General features: G+C 34.6%; 4 protein-coding genes and 1 pseudogene across 8 annotated transcripts; 2 read left to right on the forward strand and 3 right to left on the reverse strand.

The window, feature by feature from the left end:
- The first annotated feature begins 3,695 nt into the window (after positions 1–3,695).
- On the forward strand, positions 3,696–11,475 carry LOC140871693 (uncharacterized). Of its 2 annotated transcripts, none has more exons than XM_073274341.1 (10): positions 3,696–3,850; positions 5,349–5,564; positions 5,723–5,859; positions 6,111–6,155; positions 6,236–6,289; positions 7,658–7,762; positions 7,897–8,103; positions 8,516–8,601; positions 9,826–10,817; positions 10,930–11,475. In XM_073274341.1, exons 2-10 carry the CDS (start codon positions 5,384–5,386, stop codon positions 11,157–11,159), a joined length of 2,037 nt encoding a protein of 678 aa, XP_073130442.1. In that variant the 5' UTR covers positions 3,696–3,850; positions 5,349–5,383; the 3' UTR covers positions 11,160–11,475. The 2 variants fall into 2 exon arrangements, with proteins under 2 accessions (XP_073130442.1, XP_073130443.1); XM_073274342.1 differs by having other exon boundaries at positions 5,384–5,564.
- An 806-nt stretch (positions 11,476–12,281) lies between these two features.
- Positions 12,282–15,497, forward strand: LOC140871524 (short-chain dehydrogenase TIC 32, chloroplastic-like). Its single transcript, XM_073274059.1, has 8 exons — positions 12,282–12,658; positions 13,086–13,317; positions 13,722–13,801; positions 13,916–14,069; positions 14,151–14,229; positions 14,450–14,555; positions 14,763–14,809; positions 15,164–15,497. The coding sequence occupies exons 1-8, from the start codon at positions 12,454–12,456 to the stop codon at positions 15,320–15,322; spliced, it is 1,062 nt and encodes a 353-aa protein (XP_073130160.1). The 5' UTR covers positions 12,282–12,453; the 3' UTR covers positions 15,323–15,497.
- A 70-nt stretch (positions 15,498–15,567) lies between these two features.
- LOC140871509 (silicon efflux transporter LSI2-like) lies at positions 15,568–16,953 on the reverse strand (annotated as a pseudogene).
- LOC140871523 (F-box protein CPR1-like) lies at positions 16,592–18,546 on the reverse strand. Of its 2 annotated transcripts, XR_012147713.1 has the most exons (3): positions 18,428–18,546; positions 16,947–18,328; positions 16,592–16,701 (listed from the first exon to the last, which is right to left on the reverse strand). XR_012147713.1 is itself a non-coding variant. In XM_073274058.1 (2 exons), exon 2 carries the CDS (start codon positions 18,209–18,211, stop codon positions 17,027–17,029), a length of 1,185 nt encoding a protein of 394 aa, XP_073130159.1. In that variant the 5' UTR covers positions 18,212–18,328; positions 18,428–18,546; the 3' UTR covers positions 16,864–17,026. The 2 variants fall into 2 exon arrangements, 1 of the variants encoding a protein (XP_073130159.1); XM_073274058.1 differs by lacking the exon at positions 16,592–16,701 and having other exon boundaries at positions 16,864–18,328.
- Positions 18,547–22,566: 4,020 nt separating this feature from the next.
- On the reverse strand, positions 22,567–25,233 carry LOC140871694 (silicon efflux transporter LSI2). 3 transcript variants are annotated; one of them, XM_073274344.1, is made up of 4 exons: positions 25,062–25,233; positions 23,291–24,632; positions 23,019–23,208; positions 22,567–22,946 (listed from the first exon to the last, which is right to left on the reverse strand). In XM_073274344.1, exons 2-4 carry the CDS (start codon positions 24,539–24,541, stop codon positions 22,681–22,683), a joined length of 1,707 nt encoding a protein of 568 aa, XP_073130445.1. In that variant the 5' UTR covers positions 24,542–24,632; positions 25,062–25,233; the 3' UTR covers positions 22,567–22,680. The 3 variants fall into 3 exon arrangements, with proteins under 3 accessions (XP_073130445.1, XP_073130446.1, XP_073130444.1); XM_073274345.1 differs by having other exon boundaries at positions 23,291–24,625; positions 25,052–25,233; XM_073274343.1 differs by having other exon boundaries at positions 23,291–24,658; positions 25,062–25,232.
- Positions 25,234–25,710: the final 477 nt, after the last annotated feature.

Genomic DNA, 25,710 nt, shown 5'->3' on the forward strand with positions numbered 1-25,710 from the left:
TTAGGGGATATAACTTATAAGCCCCATTTTGGTTTATTTTTAAAAAGTAGGTTTATGTCTAAAAAAAATTTATATGATTCATCATTTAAAATATTATTTTTTATTTTTTATTTTATTTCCCACACATATCTGTATTTTTTCTTTAATTTTTCAAACAAACAAATAAGCATCCAATTTTCAACCCTTTTTTTTCCAAATCGTTACTTGTTTTATGTCCTGCGCATTTTTCGATTTTTTAAAATATTTTTAATATGAAATCATGTATATACATGGTTTTGCTTGATTTTCAGTTCTACGTGGACTAATTTTCATTTTATATAGACTGATTTTCGTATGCTTTTTCAGTTCATGTGGATTGTAGACTATTTTAGACTGAATTTAGTTAATGTGGATTGATGTAAGTTGATTTTCAGCTGATGTAAAGTGAATGTCCTCCGTATGACTGATTTTCACTTCATTCGGACGGTTTTCGACTAATTTTCACTTTATGTTGATTGATTTATGGTTCATGTGCACTTATTTCGACGGATTATCATTCCTGTTAAACTGGCCAATTGATTTTAGTTATTGTATGTATATTGTTTTATCATTGACAATCAATAAGAATAGTAGTGGTGTAGTAATCAAATCTATGTATTAAAGTGCTCATTTTCAAACTAATTTTTAGCGTGGACCGGGGCCAACCATCTGGTGTGTCTGGGCTAGGCCCATATTTAATGCCTTTTCAACAAGCCCACCCATAATAGAATGAACCTGGCCCGTTTTAATATTCAGGAAGACTCTCTAAAAATATTTATCTTTTTAAAAGTTTTCATACGACAATTTGGCTTTTGGGACAGACTTGTCATTTATCCCTTGGGCAAAAGATTTTTGGAATCTGTATTTTATGTAGAATAATATTCATAATTCCACCTTTGTGGCAATCCATACTGAAATTGAAAGAAATATCATAATAAGTTGAAATTGTAAACTAATGAGAAAGTACGAATGGGAATGTAGTTGTTTTGGGAATATCCGATACACTTCGCCAACTTACTATCTAATATAATAATTTTATAATTGTAAACGATGTTTGGCTGATGATACCGGGTGAAATGGTTATCCAAATCTAATTCTGTCCAAAATATCTTGATCCTTTTATTTTTTTATTTTTATTTTTACAATATTCGAAATTTATGATGATTAATAAATAAAAATTGGCATCTTATAAAAATGTTATCCCCTCTGTTTTATATATAGGTGCCCAACATAATTACCCTTTTGGCAATATTAATATCTCAGTCCTGCGATGCTTTAGATTTTATTTTTTATAATTTGTAAGTATAAGTTTTTAATAATAATAATAATAATAATAATAATGATAATTAATTAATTAAAAACACGAATAAATTAACTTGAATAAAACAATAATTTACAAGTTTTGAAAAACTTCATTGACTACGGTATTGTTGCTAACACTATCACAATCAAAATTTATTGACCCTTGAATTTGAAACTCTGATATAGTGATATACGATTGATCATGACCAAAAAACGGATTTTTTTTTAAAAAAACAAAAAAAGTTTACATTATACAATAATTGACACTAATTAACTTTTGTTGATTATCGTTGCATATAATAAAATAAAATAAAATAATACTGTAATTGTTGAGATTAAAAAGAAGACTTATATCAAAACCAGTCAACTATATTCTTGAAATAAACACTCGGTGACTAACGTTACATCTAGTAAAAATTTGTCATTTCAAAATATGGTGTTCCCGAGTCTCCTCACGATCAACCAATTTAATGTTGTTGTACAATCTAAGATAATGATCTATATTTTGTAACAACATAAATGGAGTTTCAACTTTAAAGTTTGACTTGTGATTCGGTATTCCATGAAATCTTATTGTATTTACGAATTCAGAAGCTTGCTCATCATGCATGCACAGTAGCACGTCGTACTATAACTTAAATCCAACATTCCTTCATAGTGGTTTAGATATATTTATGTTTTCATTTATAAACTGAATGACATCAAGAGTCGGTATCAAAGTAATCATCTGTTGAAAATATGTATACGTAGTATTACCAATAGTGTTGGCTGAAGACGGATACATATTCTCAATTTTTTTTCCCAGTATAACCATCATAATCTTTCATCATAAGTTCACAAAAAAAATTGGCATAAATTAACTTACCAAAAGTTATATCTCATTTCCGTGACGTTTAAATATCTAAAAACTTGAATTCATACGTCATCGATAGAAAAGTATAATTGAAAATATTGCAGGCATGAGTTTTAACGATAAAATTGATTTGGTATTTGTTTGTTGTTGTCTTGTATTTAATTTGATTTACTGCAATGACGACATTTTTAATAGCAAATATATGACTTTATTTGAGTATCAGTTTTACTTTGTCCATGATGTGATGTTTTTATTGTTCTGTACATGCGTGAACCTTGTAAAATAAATAAAATGCAAATCTCACTTTCTTATATTTGGATAATACTAATATTAAAAAAAAGTATATACTTCTCGAATATGAAAGATGTATTCCAAATTGAAAATCCTCATTGTTTCTATATGTTGGTAGACCATAACAATGAACTGATCGGAGTTTCAACGTGCATTTTTTAAAAAGTGTTAACCACACAAATAACTTTCTATAAATAATTCATTTTTGTATTCTGATTGGAAAATGATATAACGGGTGTATTAGAGAAGGAATGACGCAACATATTATTAATTTACGAAGTATTACATATAAAGATATGACACAAAACTCTAACTGAAATTGTGGGATGAGATCTCGAGTTCGAAACTCAATTGCAACAAAAATTCCTTCCTTTAACTAAAAAAAAATTGTCAACTGTAATTAGATAAAATAATATAAAAATGCAAAATTTGAATGTGGTTTGGTTTCTAATTTCAAGAAGATATTACATATTCAGATCTGAATTTTGAAACGTAATTCAAATAGATATAACTCATATATTTACAAATATATAATATTATATATATATATTAAATATCTCAGTTTTTAAAGCTTGCTGTATGCCTAAAAAAACCAAATCATATATTACAGATACTTATATGATATAATATAATTACATTTTTATAAAATGCATTTTAATGGGATTTACTAAATTTAACATGCAACTTTACTTTTATATACTTATAGATATAGATATACATATATTTTTTGACTTGACAAGATTAATTACTTTGGACAAGCAGATATTCTGGCATTTTTTGTTATACTTTTCACTACTTCAATGTCATAATTTTTGACAATGTTTCACATTAATTTATCTCATCGTTTGAATCAAACAAACCGTGAAATATAATAAAATTTTATAACGATTTCGATGATCTATTTATCAATTCTAAAAAAACAAGAACAAATATGAAATAATTATCATAAAAGTCGATCATAGCCTCGAGTCTTAACACTACTTGGATTTGATAATTCACCGAGACATCAAAATGATTTTATTAAAAAACAATTGGCATTGTTTCACTTAACTAATGTACTCAACCAAACATGGTCTTAGATTCTCAAAAGTAAAAAAATTATATTAAATATTAAATTAAAATTAAAGCTAGAATTAAAAAAAAAAAGAGAGAGGGTTGGTCTAGTTTCTACTTTTTCACAGTTTTACGTATATATTCCAATTTCATGTCCCATTCCCACCTTCTAATTTCATCTCAGTTCTCTCACTCTAAAAACCTTCGCCGACTCCTCTCCTATCTGGTTTAGGTAATATATAGATTCATTCCTGCGAATTCGACGGCGTTGTCTCCGTCGACGAGCAACCTTTCACCCGTCGCCGGCGATCCTCCTGTCACTTTACTGGACCGGTACGTGATTCGTTTCGCTCTTATGAACTGTAGGTTACATGCGGATCGCAGATCACGTGATCTCATGAACCCTAGCATATGTTGTTAATTTTTATCCTTGGTTTTTGGTCGCGGCCAATTTTTGTCATTCCGACATCTGTAGGATCCCTGATTGTTTGTTTATTTGTTTTTAATTTATCCGTCTATTTGATTTTGTTATTAATTTTGAACTGAATCGTTCGGTATTTTGTTCGTTTTTTATCCGAGTTTATCGAGATTGTTTGCGCGTGTGCAGTGGATCTGTTTTTAATGGTTTTTTTTCTTTTTTGTTTTTTTCCCACCCTTTTGGTTGAAGGAAAAGTTTTATGTTGTGGTCCTAGGTTTTTCCTGTGGAATTTTGCTTGAGAATAGCTTGGTTTAAATGATTTAATCGTGGCAAGGATCAGCAGGAACTTCTTTTGTGGTTGTGGGATGGTGATGGGAGGAAAGAACATGGGGTTCGGCTACTGTTTATTTGCTTTTTATACATGCTGGGGATATGATTACGTTGTGTTTGTGCATATTGGAAAATCTGATTGGCAATATTCGTGATCACTAAATATTTATTGCTAAGTCGTGTTTGGGTGGTGGGTGCGTAGACATGCACATCTACTTGTTAGTTCATTTATTAGATATAGGGCTAGCTAAAACACCGAGCTTAGGAAATTACTTTATTAAGCATGTTTTTTGCGTGCTTATTCAGCAGGAACAGTTCTTGTTGGACACAAAGGCTTTTTAAAAACAACTTGCCCGAAGAAAAAATTTTCTAAAAAGTGTTACTTAGTTTGGCTTTTCTGTCTAAAACACACTCATAGAAGGTTTCTTTATTGATGTTCTTCTGTATGCTATAGGAATAGCATAAGCTTTATATCAGTCAATTGCCAGTCGTTAGACTTAACTAACTGCGTTGAAAACTTCTGTTTATCTGTTAATGTTTATCACGTTGCAGAAGATCAAGCTATATTCAAAACATTAACATACTTTGACACACCCTCACACACCATCTAATCACTATACTGCTTCGGAGGCAATAAAAAATTGTGCTTGTCTACATAGGAAATATGACTAGATTTTCATTTGGGTCGAAATGCATCGGTTTTGCCTTATAAACCTTTGATACTTGGTTTTCTTGAATGTTTTGCCCAAGCTTTATTTTCTTTATGTTGCGACTGCACTAGTTCTTTGCCTATGTCCATTCATTGAGGTCTTGTTTTATGTATTAGCAATTCAACTAATCGAGCCATTATGAATCCTTATTTTTCATCCCATTTAAAAAATAATATCAACCTTCTCCTATTCATGAGATGATGGGTTTCTCTGAACGAATCAAATATTTTTCTCACTGTAATTTGAATTTTTTAGCACAGTGGCATTATTTGGTTAAGTTAATTGATACTACAGTATTCTCTTGGTTCAAAATGAGTCTATGCATTTTTTGCTCTCTTCCATGTATGATCATGCAATCTATACATCCGTGCAGTGCCACTGTACGATCTGATTGTAGTTGGATCTTAGATGTCTGTTGCAAATCTCTGCACCAGTGGAAATCTCAATGCCATGAGATCAGATGAAGGGAATGATTCCCTCGATAATTTCATCAGACAAGCTGTTGGAAAGGAACCTATTCTTCCCTTTTCAAGAACCGGGGACAGCCCAGTACAGTGGATTCAGTTGCTTCATTCCTTAGATCAGCCAGGTGGGTAAATAATTTAAGTCTATCTATTTTAATATTATTCTTTTATGCTGCTATAGCCTGTAAGCTTTTGATCCATGGAAAAGCCACTGGATATCATCGAGTTGTCAACAGCCGCTATAGTTTGCTTATTAATTCTTGTCTTTCTACTTTTTTTACAGATCTTCCCGGTTGGCCCTTGCTTACTCCTGTGAAAGTTCAGATGCAGAAGTGTGAAAAGTGTTCCCGAGAGTTCTGTTCGCCAATTAACTACAGGAGACACATTCGCGTGCACCGTCGGTCTCTGAATGTGGATAAGGTTGTATATTTTTACATGATTTAATGAGAAATTGTGGAATATGGGCAGCTTGTTTGCTGAATTCTTGAGCTTTAATCTTTTCTGATAGTATTGTCTATCTATATTTTCCTTGTATGAAAATTTTTCCTAGCTGTTCTTGTAGCATATTGTGGTGAATCTTTTAGATGTCAAAATTGGTGAAGACAGGCTGTAGTTGATTTCTTAGTTTTCGTTTATCAAATATTTCTCATTCTTGAGTTCACATTATGTAGGAATCTCACAAAAATAGGGATTTATTGGCTGCTTTTTGGGATAAGGTAACAGATTAAGCTTCCCCTGTTGCATTTGTTTCTTATTTATCTTACCATTATTTACATAATTACTTGTTATTCCACAGCTATCACTGAAGGATTCCATGGAAATATCATCGTTGAGTAATGTGATGCTAAAGGTAATTGCCACCTAAGTTCTTTTTCTTTGTGTGTTATGTTTGTTCTGCACAATGTTTGACCATATGTTTAATATTCTGCCTGCTTGCGTTGTGTCGAGAAAGTTACTTTGTTTGATGATAAGCCAGTGTTGTCCGTGGTAAGAAAATCTAACCTGGACTTCGTATTTGAACAATCTGGACTTTTTAGCTGGACTACTTTTATGCTGGGTTATCCCAAAAAAGTAAAGAATTCTCAGGAAGAAAGTTGCTTTGTTTGATGATAAGCCAATGTTGTCCATGAACCATGGTTAAGAAAATCTAACCTGGAATTCGTATTTGAACAATCTAGACTTTTTAGCTGGGCTACGTTTATGCTGGGTTATCCCAAAAAAGAAACGAATTCTCAGGAAGATGAATTATTCAATTTTGTAAAAAAGTACTCTTCCAATTGAGAAATGGGAACATGTAAGTTTGTAGCTATTATATCGCTCTTACATTGCATCAGAATTTTTTATGAAATAGGTTGAACTTTGGTATTTTCTCATCTTGTAGAAATTTTGCTTGGCTGAGTACTAATTGAATTTGTAAGTCAATGGATTTTGTCTTGTGCATGTCATTCTGATAAAACAGCATCTGGCTTCTTTACCTATAATGACGCGGGGGCATGAAAATAATTCGTGTGATCATGAATTTTCTACGCATTCATCAGAATCTTCTACCTTCTTATAGAAAGTCTATCTGCTTATCCTTCTTTCTTATTTCTGCCATTATTGTGTTCTGATTCTTGTGCATGGACTGGTTGCATTGCTTCATTTGTGATAGTTCTGGGATTTTATTCAACACTGGAGTGCTCATTTTAGTTTATAGATAGTTGATACACTGAAAAGGAAGTGTCACAAAGTTAAAATGATTTCTAAATGTGACTCTGCGTCTTGTGTTCTGTTTCATTATGTCGTTTTGTGTTCTGTTTCATTGTTGTTGTTGATTGTGTGTGTATTTGAAAATAGTTGAAATATTATGTGGTTTTTTAGGTTGACAAAAATCACTGACAATCGATTTGCCTATAACTATGAGAAGCACAATAGTACTAGGCAACTATTGAAGGATTTCAATAGCCAGTTTCATAAATTGAGTTTGAAATACGGGGTCTTGTCTTTGGTTGTTTTTATCTATGTGTGAATGGTTTCAATGTATTCATAATGACCAAATATCATTTTTCTTTAAATTATTGCATACTTCATTGCCTTCTCAATCCTTTGAATTATTTAAAAATATAACCTGGTCTCTCAATCAATGAAGATTGAAGTAATAATGTGACATCCTCTTTTTTTTTGTTGAATTATTGGTTTTTCTTATAACATTCACAGAAACTGGTATGTCATTGTTCAGGATATTCCTGGATCGTCGATAGTAAGGGCTTTGGCATCCTCTCTTCGCAAACCAGGGTTGTGGACTCTTCCACCGGTTTATGTGAAAGCTGGCTCTGCATTATTGGTGAGGCATATTTTTACGCCACACTGCCACCTGTTCAATAGTTCAATCGTCCCTACCTTCTCTACAGTCTACACTGCTATCATTGCTCTTCTTTTCCCCCTCTTTTTTTTTCCTAAGTGAAACTTTGTTCTCAGGACATTATTCATGCTAAGCCTTCCAGGCTGCCAATATCCTCAGAGGAATTGTTCAGCATCCTTGATAATACCAGCGAGAGAACATTTTTGTGTGCTGGCACTGCTGATTCTGTGCAAAGATATGTTTTTGATGTAGAAGCGGCTAAAAATAGCCTTGAGCTGAAGAATTTAGTTGCTTGCGCTGGATTCCTTTTTGAACTGCAGCTGGTATTCACTCTTCATCAAACCCTTTATCTGTTTCCGTGTTTAGATACCATTGAATGACTGCTAGTTTATCTCACTGTGTGCACTCTGAAAGCTAGCATTTTTGTGTTTGAATGGTTTTTCTCTTGAAGAACTTGAAATCGTGAGGATCTTTTAAGAAAAACTTACCCAAATGTAACTGCATGAAAAACAGGAACAAAATCCTTAGATGTCTATTTTCCCTAACGGGCCTAACCACATACTGATCCAGCCATGAGGGATTCTATCGCAAACCCTTTTCTTCTTAATTTTGAGGTGGATTGGTGGTTTACTATTGAAGATTATCGTCCTTCCATTAGACAGAGCCATACCTCAGTCTTGTCTCGAGTAAATTAATATGATATACAATATATATGGCTCATGCTTTTGTAACCAGGTGAAAGCATGGGTTGCAGACAAAGATGCAGAGGCTTTGAGATGCCACAAGCTGCTTGTCGAGGAGGAAGAAGCTGCTCAAAAAAGGTATCGAGCAATTGACATGAATTATGCATGAAATTGTGTACTTTACATCTCTTGCTTTCTCTAATTCTCTTGTATGTGTATGCATGTAATGTAATATTTGTATATGTATGTTAGTATATCATACATGTATCTATGTGTTATGGCATTGTTATGTCTTTGGAGTTAATCTCATTCTAATTGCATGTCTTTTACTGCTACTTATCTTGTGGCTTTCCTCTACACGACAGAAAATAGTTATTTGTAATTTGGCTGTTATTTATTGGTGTTACTTAAAGGTCATTATGTCTAATCAGTTTGGTCTCTGTTCTATGTAGTTGGTCTTGGGCATCTGTGTTTTGAGGTATACATATGTATGTATTCGCTGGTCATGTAAATATTTCCAAAAACATATAAATTAAGATAAGTTTTTTGAGCTTCTTTGGTAAATTTTTGTCATTATTTGGTTCTTGGAATTTGCTTCTTACATTGGAGGATTTCTTGGATGGTGGGGTTGTAACTGTATTACCTCTTTTTTTTTGTTAGTCTTATAAGTGTTGTTCCAATTAACCAACCCTCTTGAGTTATGCCTCATACCCATGCACATTATCCTATAATAAATAGTTCTTTTTACCGCATCATTTTGTTTGCACTCACAACTGTGTTGTATTACTAATAAATTCAATTTGCGCCGTTATTGTTTCTTTTGGTACCCCTCAATTCATTTCAACTTTCAAGGTTTCTAATTATTGTTGTGGCTAGAGAAATTATTGTAGTTGATCAAATATTTTTAATTATAGATTGTAATGTAGCTATAGTCACGTGTTTGATTCAAAATTATAAACACATCTAATATAAATTAGTTTACAAATTAGAAAAACTCAAATCCTTAGTTGTTTAATAATAATAATTAATTTTAAAAATGAGCTACATTGGAGGTTAGTTAATGATATGAGAGGACATTTGGTGCGGTTAAGTATGCATGAGGTATAGGTTAGGAAATAGGAGCGAAGTTGGAATTGGTTCTAAAATTAGAATCGCTCTTCTCTTATCGTTCATGCTTGTATTATTTGTTAAAAAGCACAAGCAATTGAGTCTATTGATGTGCTTTTGGTATTGGAGTCATTCAGCAAGACCTTAACATATCTTAAAATTCACATCACTTCGTTTACATAATTAGACATGACTTATGTTGAGTGCTGATGGCATTACAACCCTAGTGACTCATTCTGGTTGTGGTTTTGACAGGCAAGCGGAAATTTTGGAGAGGAAAAAACAAAAAAAGCTTCGTCAAAAGGAACAAAAATTCAAGGAACACTTGTATGAGGAGAATGGATACTTGAATGTCGCTGTTGATGCAGTAGATGAACCAGTTTTGGCTGAAGCATCTGCGATTACATCCCCATCTGATTCTGACTCAAATTCACCAAATGCCGACAAGTTTATCCAGTCCTACTTAGACTCCTTACAGAATTGTAGCAAAGAAGAAGAAATAGATATTGAAGCACAGTTGGATTTTAACATTGAACATATAATTCTAGACGATTTTCAGACAATTGAACCTGGTGCAAATGATCACCAGCATGTTGCTATCAATAATTGGCAAGTTCCAAAATCACACAAGGCTGGCCGGAATGGCTTTGTTGTTCGGAAAAATCTTCAAGCGTTAAAACCCGAAGTTACACAAAAGTTCCGACCTACCAAAGGCCAGGCTCAAGTTAACGGGAACAAAGTTTGGACCAGAAAATTTAAACCGAATAATGCCGGGGAGAGCTTGAAAGCGACGTTGCCAGTAAAGGTTAGTTGCCGAACAGAGGATACTAACAGCGAGGTGATGATTGGTTCTATTTCCGTGGCACTAAAAGTTTGTGATTTGAGGAAACATGAGTGCAGTCCAGATGAATCGATAGATTCTCCTAGCATGGAGCATGCCATCCTCAACAAGAATATTATGGTAGAGGAACTAGCTAATGCAGATAGTGTCCAGTCTGGCACCAAAGGTGAAGCTATGAGTACCTCCCCAGTTGAGAGCGGTAACGAGGAATCAGGTGTGTTTTGTGGTATGTTGAGTATGAATGATCGATTTTCATCCAGTGAAAGATGTGTACCATCACACTCGACAGAGGAGGACGATGATGATCGTGACAGTGGAAAGGACACCTGCCTACTTTCAGGCGAAACCCCTCAACAAGAACATGCACCGTTCTCCAGCCTTGCAGCTAAAGAATTTCTTGCACTGAGTACGCGTAGTTTTATTGTTTTCACCGTTCCTTCTCTCGTCATCTTAACAATTTGTACTTAAATTTCCTTTTCTTCTGACTCTGTAAGTTTTATCTGTTGTTTATTGTGAAGGATGGAAGAAAGCTTTGTCTGCTGACCATGTGAGATTAGTCCTTTCCCCGGGACCGGAAACTCCCGGAAACTCCGACAAAATGGCCACTCAAGCATCAGTTCTTGGAGAAATTAGTGTTCTCGGTAACGTTGAGAACCGGCTCAGCGGACATTCTCAAGGTATACCCAGAACAAAACCGGAGAAGAGTTTGCGGATTAAATACAGACCGAAAGAAAAAGGTGTTGTCTAGTATAGAGGAGAGTATAACCAGCTTGTTTAGTGTTTTATTACTTAATTGCCCTTTTCTAGCAGAGGTTCCGTTTTACCAGAGGTCTTCTGTCACAATATTGGAGTAAGTTTTGGGAAGAAATTAGGTCCGTCATTATTTTTATTTTTTCACATGGGGGCAAGGATGGAAGGCAAGATTTATGCTTTAAATAAATTGAGTCTTGTTATTGTTTCGAGAGTCGACAATCTTGTTCCATTTCTCGTTGTCACTCTTTTATTTTTACATGGACCCAAGTGGTCGAGCATCATTCAATCTAGATTTTTATTACTTTGCATTACTTTTTTTCCCCCTTACAATGTTGTTATCTGCGGTTTGCTGTGATTTGATTGTGATTAACATCGAAAATTTTATTTCTATTGAACTAGGAAAATCAGAGAAATGCCTTTATAAGCATTGTTTAGGTATGCTTTCGGTGTTTTAAAATCCATCCCCAAAATCATTCATGTATCACATGCAACTGATTGTTTGCATCAAACAAAACAGATTCCTAAGAAAAATATTTCGTATATCCAACCAAATGTGGATGGCCCGACACCTCTGTAGTTATTGTCTGTTGAGTAATTAATTTTGAATTTCTGTCGGTGGCATTTAAGTGCAAAAAGGTCAATGATAACCAAAATAAGCGTACGGTGCAATTGAACATAAATATGAATCATGATGTTATTCCACAAAAATTTTGTCCGGTGATTTGGCTTACCTCAATCTCCACTCAAAAGATCTGTCCAAACATTTTCTCCATCAATAATTTGTCCATGCGATTTGGTTGAGGTTGTGAAGTAACATTCAAAATCTTATGGATTGTGTCAATGGTTTGTCAAGGTCCTAAGTAAGATTCAAATCTCGTACTCAAAACCAATTACGACAAACATTATGAATACAAAATTGCACTCGAGACAAATATTATGGATCGATTTGGTCCAAATTTAAAATAAAAAGCAACATTTTTTTACGAAAAAACCCAAATACGTTTTATGAATCAAATTAAATGAAAAATCCGTATCACGAAATCTATCTATAAAAAAAGCTTTCATGCAAGTCTATATCTTGTTGACAAACATATCCGACACAAAAAGCTCGTGTGTGCAAGAAACTTTGTTGCGGTGGGAGAGGGGAACGGTGAATGAGCAAAACAAAACATGGGTGAATGGAACACCACAAATTGCGTACACGCGTCTCTCTTTCCCTCTGATCCACGCACTCAATCCACTTTGTCAAATTGTTTCTACTAATCCATCACATAATTTAAGATTGCATTATGAACGCCATTTGGTCAAATATTTCGCCCACTGTTTGTCTGAATACTCCATTTCCATATTCGAGAAAGATTGTGAACGGGAGTGATTTTTCTCAGCAAATGTGGCTGTTTAGAAGGAATGGGACATCTGGGTTTTCTTCTTCGTCTACTGCTGAAGAAGTTACCGATGGAATCGATGGGTCCGGTCTCACTGCCATTGTTACAGGTTAAGCACTACAATAATATTTTGCTTGTTTTTTTTTTTAAAAAAAAGTAATAGTCTTTTGCGTGTTTGGTTTGTGGAAATCTTGGGATGATCAGTTTTAATTCCTGAGCATCGGTATTATATCAAAACTTTGGCATTATGTTGTGCGATTTTCTAAATTTTTTACGCGATTTAGGATGAGATAAATGCAAAATGAAACTGGTGCAATGAGTGCGCCGGGTTAGAACTTGAAAACTTGTGATAAGCTTAGAAACGAGTCAAAAAAGTTAGAAGCTGGATGGACCTACAATTGGCTGGTGTGATTGTTTGGTATGTTTTGTGGATAAAACTTAGAAATAAAACTTGGATAAAACTTGTGTTTAAGTTTTTGATTTGGGAACCTAGAGTGCCTTCAAGTTTTGCTCAAATCCTGTTATTTCACTTGCAGGGGCGTCGAGTGGTATAGGTTCAGAAACTGCTCGAGTTCTTGCATTGCGTGGCGTGCATGTCGTAATGGGTGTTAGGAATGTTTCTGCTGGAAAACAAGTGAAAGAAGCAATAGTTAACGAAATTCCTGCAGCAAAAGTTGAGGCAATGGAGTTAGATCTCAGTTCAATGGCATCTGTTAAAAAATTTGCGTCTGAGTTTACTTCATCCGGACGGCCGCTGAATCTTTTAATGTAGGTAGATCACATGACAAACTTATGGCTTGAACTCCTGTCTTGCATTTGAATTGGTGAATGTTGAGTGTAGAAATATATGCTTTTAGAAAAATCATTTCAGATTTGAATTTTTTTTGGGTTTGAAAGGGACACGACTGTCACTACATATCTCATCTACTTATAACCAAGTTTTTCTGACTATATTAAAAGTTATATCTGGTGACATAATTGTAATTAAAATGTTTTAAAACTATTTCACGAACAAGCGCCGCATATAGAATGTTGCTTCTCATATTCAGTTACATATGATAACAGGGGAGGTAGTTCCCCAACATCTGCCACGTTCATTTTTTTGTCGAGCCTACAATTTGCTTCTATCATGAAATTTTTTCTAAGTATGGATTTTGTATTTCCTCTGTCAGTAATAATGCAGGAATTATGGCAACACCGTTCAAGCTATCTAAAGACAATATAGAGTTGCAGTTCGCCACCAATCACCTAGGTACCTAGGCCTCTTGTTCATATGTGTTTTGTGTGCCCAAATGCTATAAATTTTATTTAATCCAAACTATCTCAAGCTTCACGTATTGAAACACTTGAGAATGATCTCTTTCAGGTCACTTTCTTTTGACGAATTTGTTATTAGACACGATGAAACGAACAGCTGGTGAGACAAAAAGGGAGGGAAGGATAGTGTATGTTTCATCAGAGGCTCACCGCTTTTCGTATAGAGAGGGAATTTGCTTTGACAGACTTAATGATCAAGAAGGGTGCACCTTCTTTTGTCTCTTTCTGGCAGATTTATGGAAATCGATGTGTTTTAACTTTTAATATCATTTCTCTGTCTGCAGATACAACCGGTGGCTTGCTTATGGCCAATCTAAACTTGCTAATCTATTGCATGCTAATGAATTGGCCAGACGCTTAAAGGTGATGCTTTTTCCTTTAGCATGATGGAAGAAAATCGAGGGGTGGGACTTGTGATTTTTTGGCTTTAAAGCATTTCAAATATTATTTTAAGAGTTCCCCTGTTTCTAGACTTGATTTAGCACACATTTAAGCCTATTTATCCGATTTACAAATTTATCTGGATTTGAATCAAAATATCTGAAGATTCTTGAATTTCTGATCTTCTATAGATCTTGAACAGGAAGATGGTGTTGAAATAACGGTAAATTCACTTCATCCCGGAGTAGTTACGACTAATCTTTTCCGTCACTTTGGTGTTTGGGGAGGAAACCTCGGGTTAGTTGAAGGTAATAACATATTACTCGACTTGACATACTGACCAGATATATGCTCTCCCTTTGGACCTTGGATCCCTTCACATTTCCTTCATTTCATTTTAGATGAAAAACTGCTACATGATATTGCTCGAATATTCATTAAAACAACATTTATTTAGAATCTGCTAACACTCATCTGTTATTCAACTTACCGTGCAACGATTTTTCATGATACAGGTTTTCTCGGCACACTTGGTAAATTGGTGTTTAAAAATGTTCAGCAGGTGACATTCTTTTCTGGTTGTAAATTGTAATACATTAATTCCAAGACAACATACTTAGCTGGTAACCACCTCATATTCACAGTTCACAAATAAGGCTATAGACAATATACTTCACTAGTAACTATTTTGTATTCATACTCATTTTATTAGAATGATTAAGTCAAAATTGTTAAAATTGTTAATTTACACAATCTTATAAAACCACTCACACCTCTCTTATAATTCAACAAGTTATCACACCGCATGCCTGTGTACTTTAATGTATGCTTTATCCTGTGGAGTCAAGAACATGGCCAACTACTAGCTATGTTCTGATGCATTGCGAGTTCAATCCTAACCGTTCATTGTTTAAAGGGTGCTTCAACCACTTGTTATCTGGCGCTGCATTCGCAGCTAAAGGGGACGACCGGTGCCTATTTTGCAGACAACAACATGGCCAAAGCAAATGCTAAAGCTGAAGACACAGATGTGGCAAAGAAACTCTGGGATTTCAGCATGGATTTGATCAAATGATAGTTATGATTCTCCAATCAACTTTGAAAAATTGAAAGCTGGGACTTTTTATCTCATTCCCATGCTAGAGTATAGTTTATTATATGGAAAATCTATCTGTAATGACCCTGTGATTGAACACAAAATATTTAAATTTCGTCACTATAATTGTCTACCCTATGAAGATGAACCTTTGGTTTGGACAAAAATCGGTGGCATTTGAGATTGATTTGAGATTCTCAGCTATGCCAGTTTGGATGTTGATACAACTGCTGCTTTCATGTAGTTTAGTTTGATTTATTTGATTTAAGACGAAAATTAAATGTACTCCCACAAACTACTATTTTTGCAGTTCCCTTTATGCTATTTATTGTTGCATATGGTTCCAAGAACTCCCACAAACTACTCGGGATGCCGGTCCTATTGAACCCATCCATGGTAATAAACATCCCACAGAAAAATATCAAGAGCGAATACGATACCTGGATGTCAAAGATCTCAGAAACGTCAATGGCATCAAAAAGTTTGCAGTATAGTTCCAAAAAAATGAAACATCACCTTTTCTAAACTAGGCCTGGCGTCATTGAAATCAAGAACGATGAGAGCGAGCGCGGCTGTAATTGCAGTCCATGACATGTTTAGCCCCAACAGCAAAGCCACCAGCATCCCTAAAGTAACAAGATAAACACATGCTGTCCATAACATCCTTTTCCATTTCTTGGAAAATCCAAGTTTTTCATCTGTGAATGACCTGAAATTTTCGAACTCAACCCAAGAAGACGAGGGACCCCTTTTTGATAGTATAGGCCCCGAGTTGGTTGTTTCTTTCGACGCATCTGACTTTCTAACTGATTCAGCTCCAGTATTTAGGACCTTGTGAATCTCACTCTCAGCTAAAGACCCTCGATTTCTACGCTTCTCGGTGTTATCTGTATGAACATCAACACTAGGAGAGCTGTGAATTGTATCGTTCTCAGGCATATTCCCACGATTTTTAAGCGTCGATTCATGGCCATTGACGTTCAAAGGGCTGTAAATGTTTGTAAGACCATTGACGTTCGAAGGGCTGTGGATACACATTGAGTCTAATACAGAGCTCAAATCTTGGGACCTCAATGAAGAAAGGTGCGACATTGTAGCAGGCGGAAAACGATGGAAACTCACGGCATCTTCTCCAACAACTTCCGACGAAGCATCTTCTTCATCTTTTTGATCCGACAGCAACTTCCAATACATACACAAAAGGATCAAAACATTGATCACAATTCCCACGAGCATCGCGGGGAGAACTCATGAATAAAAACTTCCCGAAACTGATCTTACTTTGAACAGCTATAACCAAGTTTTGAGGATTGCCTATGGAGCTGCTGGTGACCCAATATTTGCACTCGAGGCCAGGGCTAACAGAAAAGGATGGGGAGGAAGATTATGGATGAGTTATCACTTGGATTGATAGATTTAATTTAAAGTAAAAGATTTAATTTTGGGAAAGATCATGATGTCATTTGTATCATTCTTGCTATTAAAATTGTTTAACTTAATATATATGGTGAACCTGAAATTCGGTTGAATTTAATGGATCTAAACAAGGCTACGTTACAAATTGCAGAAATGAACTACACTAAAAATGACAAGAATGACTCACAATTCATGTCATAGATCATGAAGCATCACACTTGTATTACTTTGTCAATAAGTACATAACTTCAACTCATGTGCTGCTTGCTAGAACAATAACACATTTTCACCGTCGAAAATCTTGAGTGAGAGAAAGCTTGAGCGATGAGGTATGACCTCGGTCCAGCCACGTCCGCCCTGAATAACCAAATCAAGGTCTCGACAAGCTTTGTTTTTGTTGCAGAAATAGAGCAGCTTGTCGTTATTAAAATTAAGCAAGATGTCACCGTTTTTAAAAGCTTGGATAGGATATAATAAGTCGTAAAATCTACCATAAAAGTTTTCTGATCCAGCAAGAACAAATTGCTTAGTCCAAGATTCCTTCACGGCATATTCTTTCATCACCCATATAACAACATTAGGAAGCTCTTGAGTGAAATTATCCACGAAACACAAGCAACCATCCAAAATTCCTAATGTTCCGAAAGGTGGTGAATTTAATGGTTGTGGAGGTGGAGGAAATGGCACATACAACTCAGTTTCAAGATCGAAACAAGAAATTAACATATCGCCAGCATGCTCTTGTAACCCATGAAGATTTCCATTCAGGAACAAGCCAAATGGAGAGTGTGAATTTCCAACAGGCTTGCCAGGGTGAATGAGTCTCCATGACCTTGTTCCAACTGTGTATATCAAACACTCAAAGTTCCGAAACGTCGAGGGTGGCGCTGCTTGGCGATTGAGTGATCGCTGCTTGCGGACATTCCTAAGTACCTTGTATTGACCACTAATCTTGCTTACCCCAAATCCATACTCATTTGTTTCAGAATGTTTCAAAATGCCTTCAATACTGGGAAGAGCAATATACTCACGAGTGATTGGGTTGCATAGGTACAGAGAATCATCGGATTTGGCTCTATGTCCGTGCAAGCAAACAATACCATTCACCGAACCATCGATCCATAATTCTAAATCAGAGAAACCAATAAACTCACTGGGGTTAAATTTCATCACGGAATGGTCATGAAGATTCTGGGGCTGGAGGTCGAATTCATCGTCTTCATATTCGAATATTTGGCATGTACCATAACCATTCCCACCCATATGACGTATAAGTAGGCCAGGGGGTGATAAAGAAAGATGGGATGCAACAAAGTCAGGAGTAGAGAGTAGGTCCAGTAATGGCTTGCAAACGCATTTGCAGCTCAGGATGGTTCGGATGGGAAGTCTTGAGAGAATGATGATGATGATTTCTGATGGTAGATTAATCAAGAATTGACTCCTTGGATTCATTTTCCACTAGATGTCAATTTGCTATACTTCACTTCACCGTAAACACTTTGTAGATCATTCTACTGAAGCCAAACAACCCATACCTTCAAAAAATCCATCTTGAATTATTGATTGAATCTGCAACATCACAAGATAACAAAATTGGAGAAGTTTTAGAGTTCAAGAAATGGGGAAAACATCAAATTGGGACACTTACAAATTCAAATCAAATCTCACCATGGTTGAATAAAATGTGTTCTAAGCTGAATCCATATTACCGATGAATGTGTGCCGAGTTTGAGGGACTCGGGGTTTGGGGAAGAGGTGAATTTATAAGAGTCTCTAGGGTTCCAGGTTTAGGGCCGAGATGACCAACATAACTTGACCATGTGTTTCGAAAAACTAGAAATGATATTTGAATTTTGAATTTTAAATTTTGAATTTGAATTGGAATTTGAATTTGATTTAGATAATGTTTGCAACTTCTAAATATAAGTGATTATGTTATTTTTTTAACAAATTTGATCATATATTTTTAGAAATTGCAAACACTACCTAAAATTCTTTGATTTAAAATTGCATTGTAGTGTTTGATTAATGTTATTTAAAAATTGGATTTGATAGTTAAAATTAATCTTATTTTATGTTTACATTTTTTTTGTTTTACTTATTATTTTTAAAATATCTTTATTATTAATAATATTTAATATTCACATATTTTTTATACATGGTATATAATAAAAATAATTTATAAATATAATGAAAATATGTATTTTTAGTGATTGTTTTAATAATGAAGTAAAGTGATCAAAAGAAAATTGAGATAAAGTGATCGAATTATGATAAATTAAGTTTTTAGCATTAAAAATAATTGAATTTCATCATAAAAAGAAAGAATTTACATAATAATTTTTAAAATATATAAATATTTTAAAATGATTTCAAAAAAAAAATTCAACTGTGTGATAAAATATTTATGAATTAAATGTATTATTTTTCTAGAAGATGATATATTTAGTTAGTTTGACAAAAAAAAAAAAAAAGTTATTTTGTCAATATAACCCAAATCCCATTAAATCATACAAAATCTTTTCATTTTAGTTAGATTTCATTCAGTTATATCAAATCTAATCAAATATCAATCTCATTTTAAATTCTATCATACAAAACGCTCAAAATAGGATTTGGGATTTCATATCCCACCAAATTCCATGAAATTTGCATTGTGTTTGATGGACTTGATTTGGAGGAGATTTGGATTTGAAAATAATATTTTGATGTTTGGTAAAATGAAATTTTAAAACCGAATAGGTATTTGATGGGATTTCATTTAACTAAGAACCCGTTTAGATTTCGTAGTTATTTTTTTAAAAAAGTGTTTTTTAAGCTATAATTTTTTACTTTTGAAAAAGCTCTAATTTTGAAATCTTTACAAAATTGGTCGAATTTCATGGGATTTGGGTTTATAAAAACAATAAAATTATTTCTAATGATAAATTTATAAACTTTAGTTATAAATTTAAGTTTTTCTAATTTTTTTTTTTTTTTACAAAATATCGCTTTTCTAAAATTTATGCTATTAAATTCTAATATATATTTTAACTATTTTCCAAACACCAAAAATGACATTTGAATTCCATGAATTAAAATTCAAATCCAATTTCAATTACAAATCCAATTTTTTATGGAACTGACTTTTCTTTACCTTTTTTTTTAAAATAAAAAAAAAATCGCATTAATCTAAATATCCACAAATACAACTTGTTGTAATCAAGAAGAAAATCCAGAAATAGTATTCCAATTTCCAAATAACATGATTATTATAATCAACTCCATATTTAGTAGGGGTTTCAAAATTTTCGAAATTCCGACCATTCCCGAATCCCATCTCATTCTCATCCCGAAAAAATCCCAACCCGAAATTTTTCCGATCCGAACTTTTGGGATTTTTTCCATCCCGATTAATATCGGTAGAGGAATCGGGAATAAAACCTTATCCCTACGGAATTCCCGATCCGTCCCGAAATAATATAATAATATATTTTATATATTAATAACTTTGTTAATATAATAAGCTAAATATTCTTAGGTTTCATCTCATATAACACTTAATTGTGGACTTAATTTGCATAATTTTTATTGTTGAAACCATCAAATTGTAAAATCTCGAAATGACATTTTATTTTTGTGTATTTTTTTAAAATAAATTAATAATTTAATTAATTCATATTTATAATTATCTAATTAGAATAAATATGTAAAACAAGACTCAAAAGATTAATTTGACAATCTATTTAACTAAATTTATTTAGTAATTGTATCCGAAAAACAAAACCTTGAAACATTATCAAGAATATTTTAATATTATATGTTTTAAGCTTAATATTTATTTTTATTTATAAATATAAGTTTCTATATAGTATATATTTAATAACATAATCACATTTTTTTATTTGTTTGAACGAAATTTGAATATGAAAAAAAATCGGGATTTTCTCTCCCTACTCGACGTGATCCTGAATGTTTGGGATCCCGAATAATCGGGTTCCGAAATGTTTCGGGTACGAGATCTGGAGAAAAAAAAAATTCAATTCTTTTCGGAATGTGAGTTGGATAGGGGATTTACGGGACGACTTTCAACCCTATTCCACCCCTAATATTTAGCTAAAGAGTGAGCAATACAATTAACTTGTCGCTTAATGTGAAAAAATCTTTCAAAGTTTTCTTCCATTAACCATGCGTATGTCTGGGCAGCCGGCGAAACTTCAGACCCTACGAAAATCGCTGGTTCCTTCTATGCATGAACTGCCATATCAGAATCAGAATAAACTTGCACTTGCTTAAGTGAGTGTTTGCAATCACTAAAAAAAAGTGATTGTTAGCTTTTGGCTTAAAAAATTATTTTTGTATATTTTTGTATGTTTCTTAAACTTAGATTATGTGTTAGCTTATGCTTAACTTAATTGAAATCCAAAAGCTAGTCATGTGGTGATTATGATTCTCCAAAAGTGATTCTAAGAAGGTCATTGTTAAAATCACTCTAATCACTTATTTGTCAAACACTACTCAACTTTGAATTTTAAATTTTCACATTTGTTTCCAAACACTACCAACTTTTGATTTTTCTTAACTTTTTTATAATATATAAATTAATTACTTTTACAAAAGCACAATCTATTACAAACACTCCCTAAAACATGTTGCTCAACTCGCACTTGCTCTATGGCCTCTTTTAAGTACTTTTAGAGATGACTCTTTCGTTGATATTTTAAATTGAGTGCATGAAACTGTAAAAGGAGAAGATTTTGAATCTTTTGTCTTGCTTTGTCTTGCTTTGTTGGAGATGGCCTAAGTCTTTAACACAAATTAATACAAGGCAACCACCTCCATATGATACTGTTGAAGTGAATGTAGATGCGACGCTTGGGACATCAAAATCTTATTTTGTTGTAAGGATTGTGTGTCGAGATAGCAACGGCCATGTTTTGTTTACTGAAGAAAAGTGTTTACAAGGAATTTAACCTCAAAAGCACTTCATCATGGATGACCTCATTGAAGTATTGAATCATATGCTCTCAATGCGATTCAAGCAATTCGAACCACTGCTCGTTTCTCTTGATGGTACAATTGTGGAGCATGTTCGATTTTAGGTCGGGTGTTGTTTTCACATATTGTCAGAGATACGCTAACCAAGTGGCTCATTTGTTAGCTGCTTGAAGTTTGTTTTTTAAAAAATGGTTGACCCCGAGAGGAGGATCCCATTCCACATGAGTCAGAGGTTCATTGACTCATGCGAAGGGTAAATCGAGGGATGTGCACGAGCGGCAGGGATCTGATGGAAGGAGCACATGATCCAATCCCCAGAGCATACCCCACAATATTTCAGCAGGAAATATGCTCCATACGAGGATCGAACCCGCAACGCTGGGAAATTTCTTCCCACGTCACCTCAGGCCTTACCAATGATGTACATCAAGACTTGTTAACTCCTTAAATGAAATGTTTATACTCAAATTTTTTTAAAAATTTTTACTATCTTGATGAAAAAATTATTTTAAAAAATGTATTATGGTATAATGGAGAATGATTTGATATTATAATTATATTATGAATTAGAAATTATCACACTACCATGTGATATATATATATATATATATATATATATATATATATAATTATTTCGAATTTGCGATACGAGTTCTTATACAATAATAATAGACATTCTGAGAAGAAAATTAAAAATCATATTTCAAAAAATAATTTCAAGGAAGGACTTCATTTAATTTTTTTTTAAAACAAACTTGTAAATTTATTTACAACGTTTAAAGGGAAATTTATCTCATGTTACAGTTTACAGATAATATATGACAAAATAATTTATGAAACTCACCCAAAGACTCAAATCTTGTGTGCACACTGACCATGTCAAGTTTTTGGTGGCATATTGCATAAAATATCTTCAATCTTAAAACTTTAAAACAGAGTTTCAGTCACCCTCTGATGAGGATCAAACCTATGGCGGTAACTACAATCGTCGAAGGGAATCCGAACTTGAGGTGTTTCCAGAATGATAAATTGTAGCCACAGTGCTGAGCACGACGTGCCTGCTCGCAGACGATCAAGTTTGCAGCCGAGCCAAGCAGCGACATGTTCCCCGCCACAGTACTCACCCAGGCTAAGAGCAGCCACGCTTTCTTCTCGCTCGCAGGTGATATCGCCGCTGCTGATGCTGCCACACGACCTCCGAGTAGCAGCACTGAGAACAAGCAGAGTGTGAGTGTGCAATGTCAGATGCATCAATATTACTGGGGAGACCCACAAATTTTACCTGTCGGAACATTAGAAGCCACATTTGAGAGCACAACAATCACAACTGCTAAGATAGCAGTTCCCCTTACGCTATCTATTTGTGCATATGGTTCCATTAACTCCCACAAACTACTCGGGATGCCGGTCCTATTGAACCCATCCACGGTAATAAACATCCCACAGAAAAATATCAGGAGCGAATACGATACCTGGATGTCAAAGATCTGATCAGAAACGTTAATGGCATCAAAAAGTTTGCAGAATAGTTAAACAAAAAATGAAACATATCACCTTTTCTAAACTAGGCCTGGCGTCTTTGAAATCAAGAACGATGAGAGCGAGCGCGGCTGTTATTGCAGTCCATGACATGTTTAGCCCCAACAGCAAAGCCACCAGCATCCCTAAAGTAACAAGATAAACACATGCTTTCCATAACATCCTTTTCCATTTCTTGGAAAATCCAAGTTTTTCATCTGTGAACGACCCGAAATTTTCGAACTCAACCCCAGAAGACGAGGGACCCCTTTTTGATAGTATAGGCCCGGAGTTGGTTGTTTCTTTCGAAGCATCTGAGTTTCTAACTGATTCAGCTCCAGTATTTAGGACCTTATGAATCTCACTCTCAGGTAAAGACCCTCGATTTCTAAGCTTCTCGGTGTTATCTGTATGAACATTAACACTAGGAGAGCTGTGAATTATATCGTTCTCAGGCATATTCCCACGATTTTTGAGTGTAGACTCATGGCCATTGGCATTGACGTTCGAAGGGCTGTGGATACCCATTGAGTCTAATACAGAGCTCAAATCTTGGGACCTCAATGAAGCAAGGTGCGACATTGTAGCAGGCGAAAAACGATGGAAACTCACGTCATCTTCTCCAACAACTTCCGAAGAAGCATCTTCTTCATCTTTTTGATCCGACAGCAACTTCCAATACATACACAAAAGGATCAAAGCATTGATCACAATTCCCACGAGCATCGCCGGGAGAACTCCGAACAAAAACTTCCCGAAACTGATCTTGCTTTGAACAGCTATAACTAAGTTTTGAGGATTGCCTATGGGAGTTGCTGAAGACCCAATATTTGCACTGGAGGCAAGGGCCAACAGAAAAGGATGGGGAGGAAGATTGTGTTGCCTCGCGATTTTCAACACGAATTCGGTCAGAACGACACAAGAAGTGTCGTTGGTGAACAGGGCACTCGAAACCGCGGAGATGAAGCAAATTCGGCACAGCAAGTCCTTTGCTCCCTTGCTTCTCCAAGATAGCAACTTGCCCAAATATTTGAACATATCGGCTCGTTCCAGATAAGCACTAACGACCATTGTCCCGAAAAGAAGGCCGAGGATGGGGAGATCAATAGCAGCAAATGCTTGGTCTGGAGTTATCACTTGGAAAACTACCATAAGCATAGCTCCGAGGAGAGAACCCGCAGTCCTTCCGATGGGCATGAATGGGACCGCCGGAAATACGGCCAAAACCCAGAATATAGCGAACGCGATCGAGCCAAGAACTACTTTTACTGTTGGAGCCATAGCCATTTTTAGCACTTAACAATCAAAATCCCAAACTTTTTTACACAGCCCGGATTCCAGAATGCTTACATCCAAGATTCATCTCTGCAGCTCCACACTGGAATTCACAAGAAAATCAACCATCTGAAAATAGAGAGAATTATTTGAATACAAGAAGTTGGGAGGATTCAGTTCAGTGTGAGTTCTTGACATAGAACACACTTCTTACTAAAGCAAAGCTATGTTTCTCAAGAAAACTAAATCTATGCCCGATAATCAAAATCTATGGCGTGGGGGATCAGCAAATACATGTCCATTAATCATCTAACGACATCAAATGAAAACAAGATAAGATTTTGAAGCTGCGGCTTAACTGCAAAAGGAGTAAGATGAATTATGAATACAAAGTTCAAGAACATTCAAGTACCAGATTGAGTTCTTGACAAAATTTCAAACACCTACCTCAGTAATCTTACTATAAACCAAAAAAGATCACTCACAGATTCAAACTCTCAGAATCAAGAAAATGTTAAAAACCCAAAATTACCTGCACGCGATCAGTGATATTCATTTCAATTCCAAGGGCTTGGAAGTTGGAGCAGAAAATGAAATGTAGCAAAAGATTAGTTGGTTACTTGCCATCATTTATTACTCATGAATTGAATCATTTTCCTTTTTTTAAATGGATAGAAATTGATTCGTCAGCATACGAGGACAACGTTTTCAAGACACGTCCCCATTGATTTACATTGCCCGGGTATGCATGTGAAGATCAAATCTTGTATTTTTGTAGCATATTATCAGATATATATTCATTTATTGTATGTGTAAAATTATTTTATATTTTAAAATAAACTTGTTTTCGATAATAATTTGTAATTCCCAACCCTAAAATCAATGGTATAGTTATGGTGAATTCGGTTCTACCTATGGGGTAATATCATGTGAGACCCACATGATTTGCACCAATCACATCCTTCCACCTATCCCATAGGGATAATACCCATGGGATAGGATCGAACCTTCCGTAGATATAGCTGGATAAATAATTGATCAGATTCAGATATAATAATGAATTCAATTATTTGTATCATGCACAATGTATCTGACTTAAATGCAGCATAAACTTAATTCGTAAAGTAAAACAAGATGAAAATGGAAATCAGAATATTTTTTTTTGTACCACACTACTTCAG

Source organism: Henckelia pumila, unplaced genomic scaffold (genome assembly GCF_033568475.1).
Source record: "Henckelia pumila isolate YLH828 unplaced genomic scaffold, ASM3356847v2 CTG_461:::fragment_3, whole genome shotgun sequence".
In the NCBI taxonomy this organism is placed as follows: Eukaryota; Viridiplantae; Streptophyta; class Magnoliopsida; order Lamiales; family Gesneriaceae; genus Henckelia; species Henckelia pumila.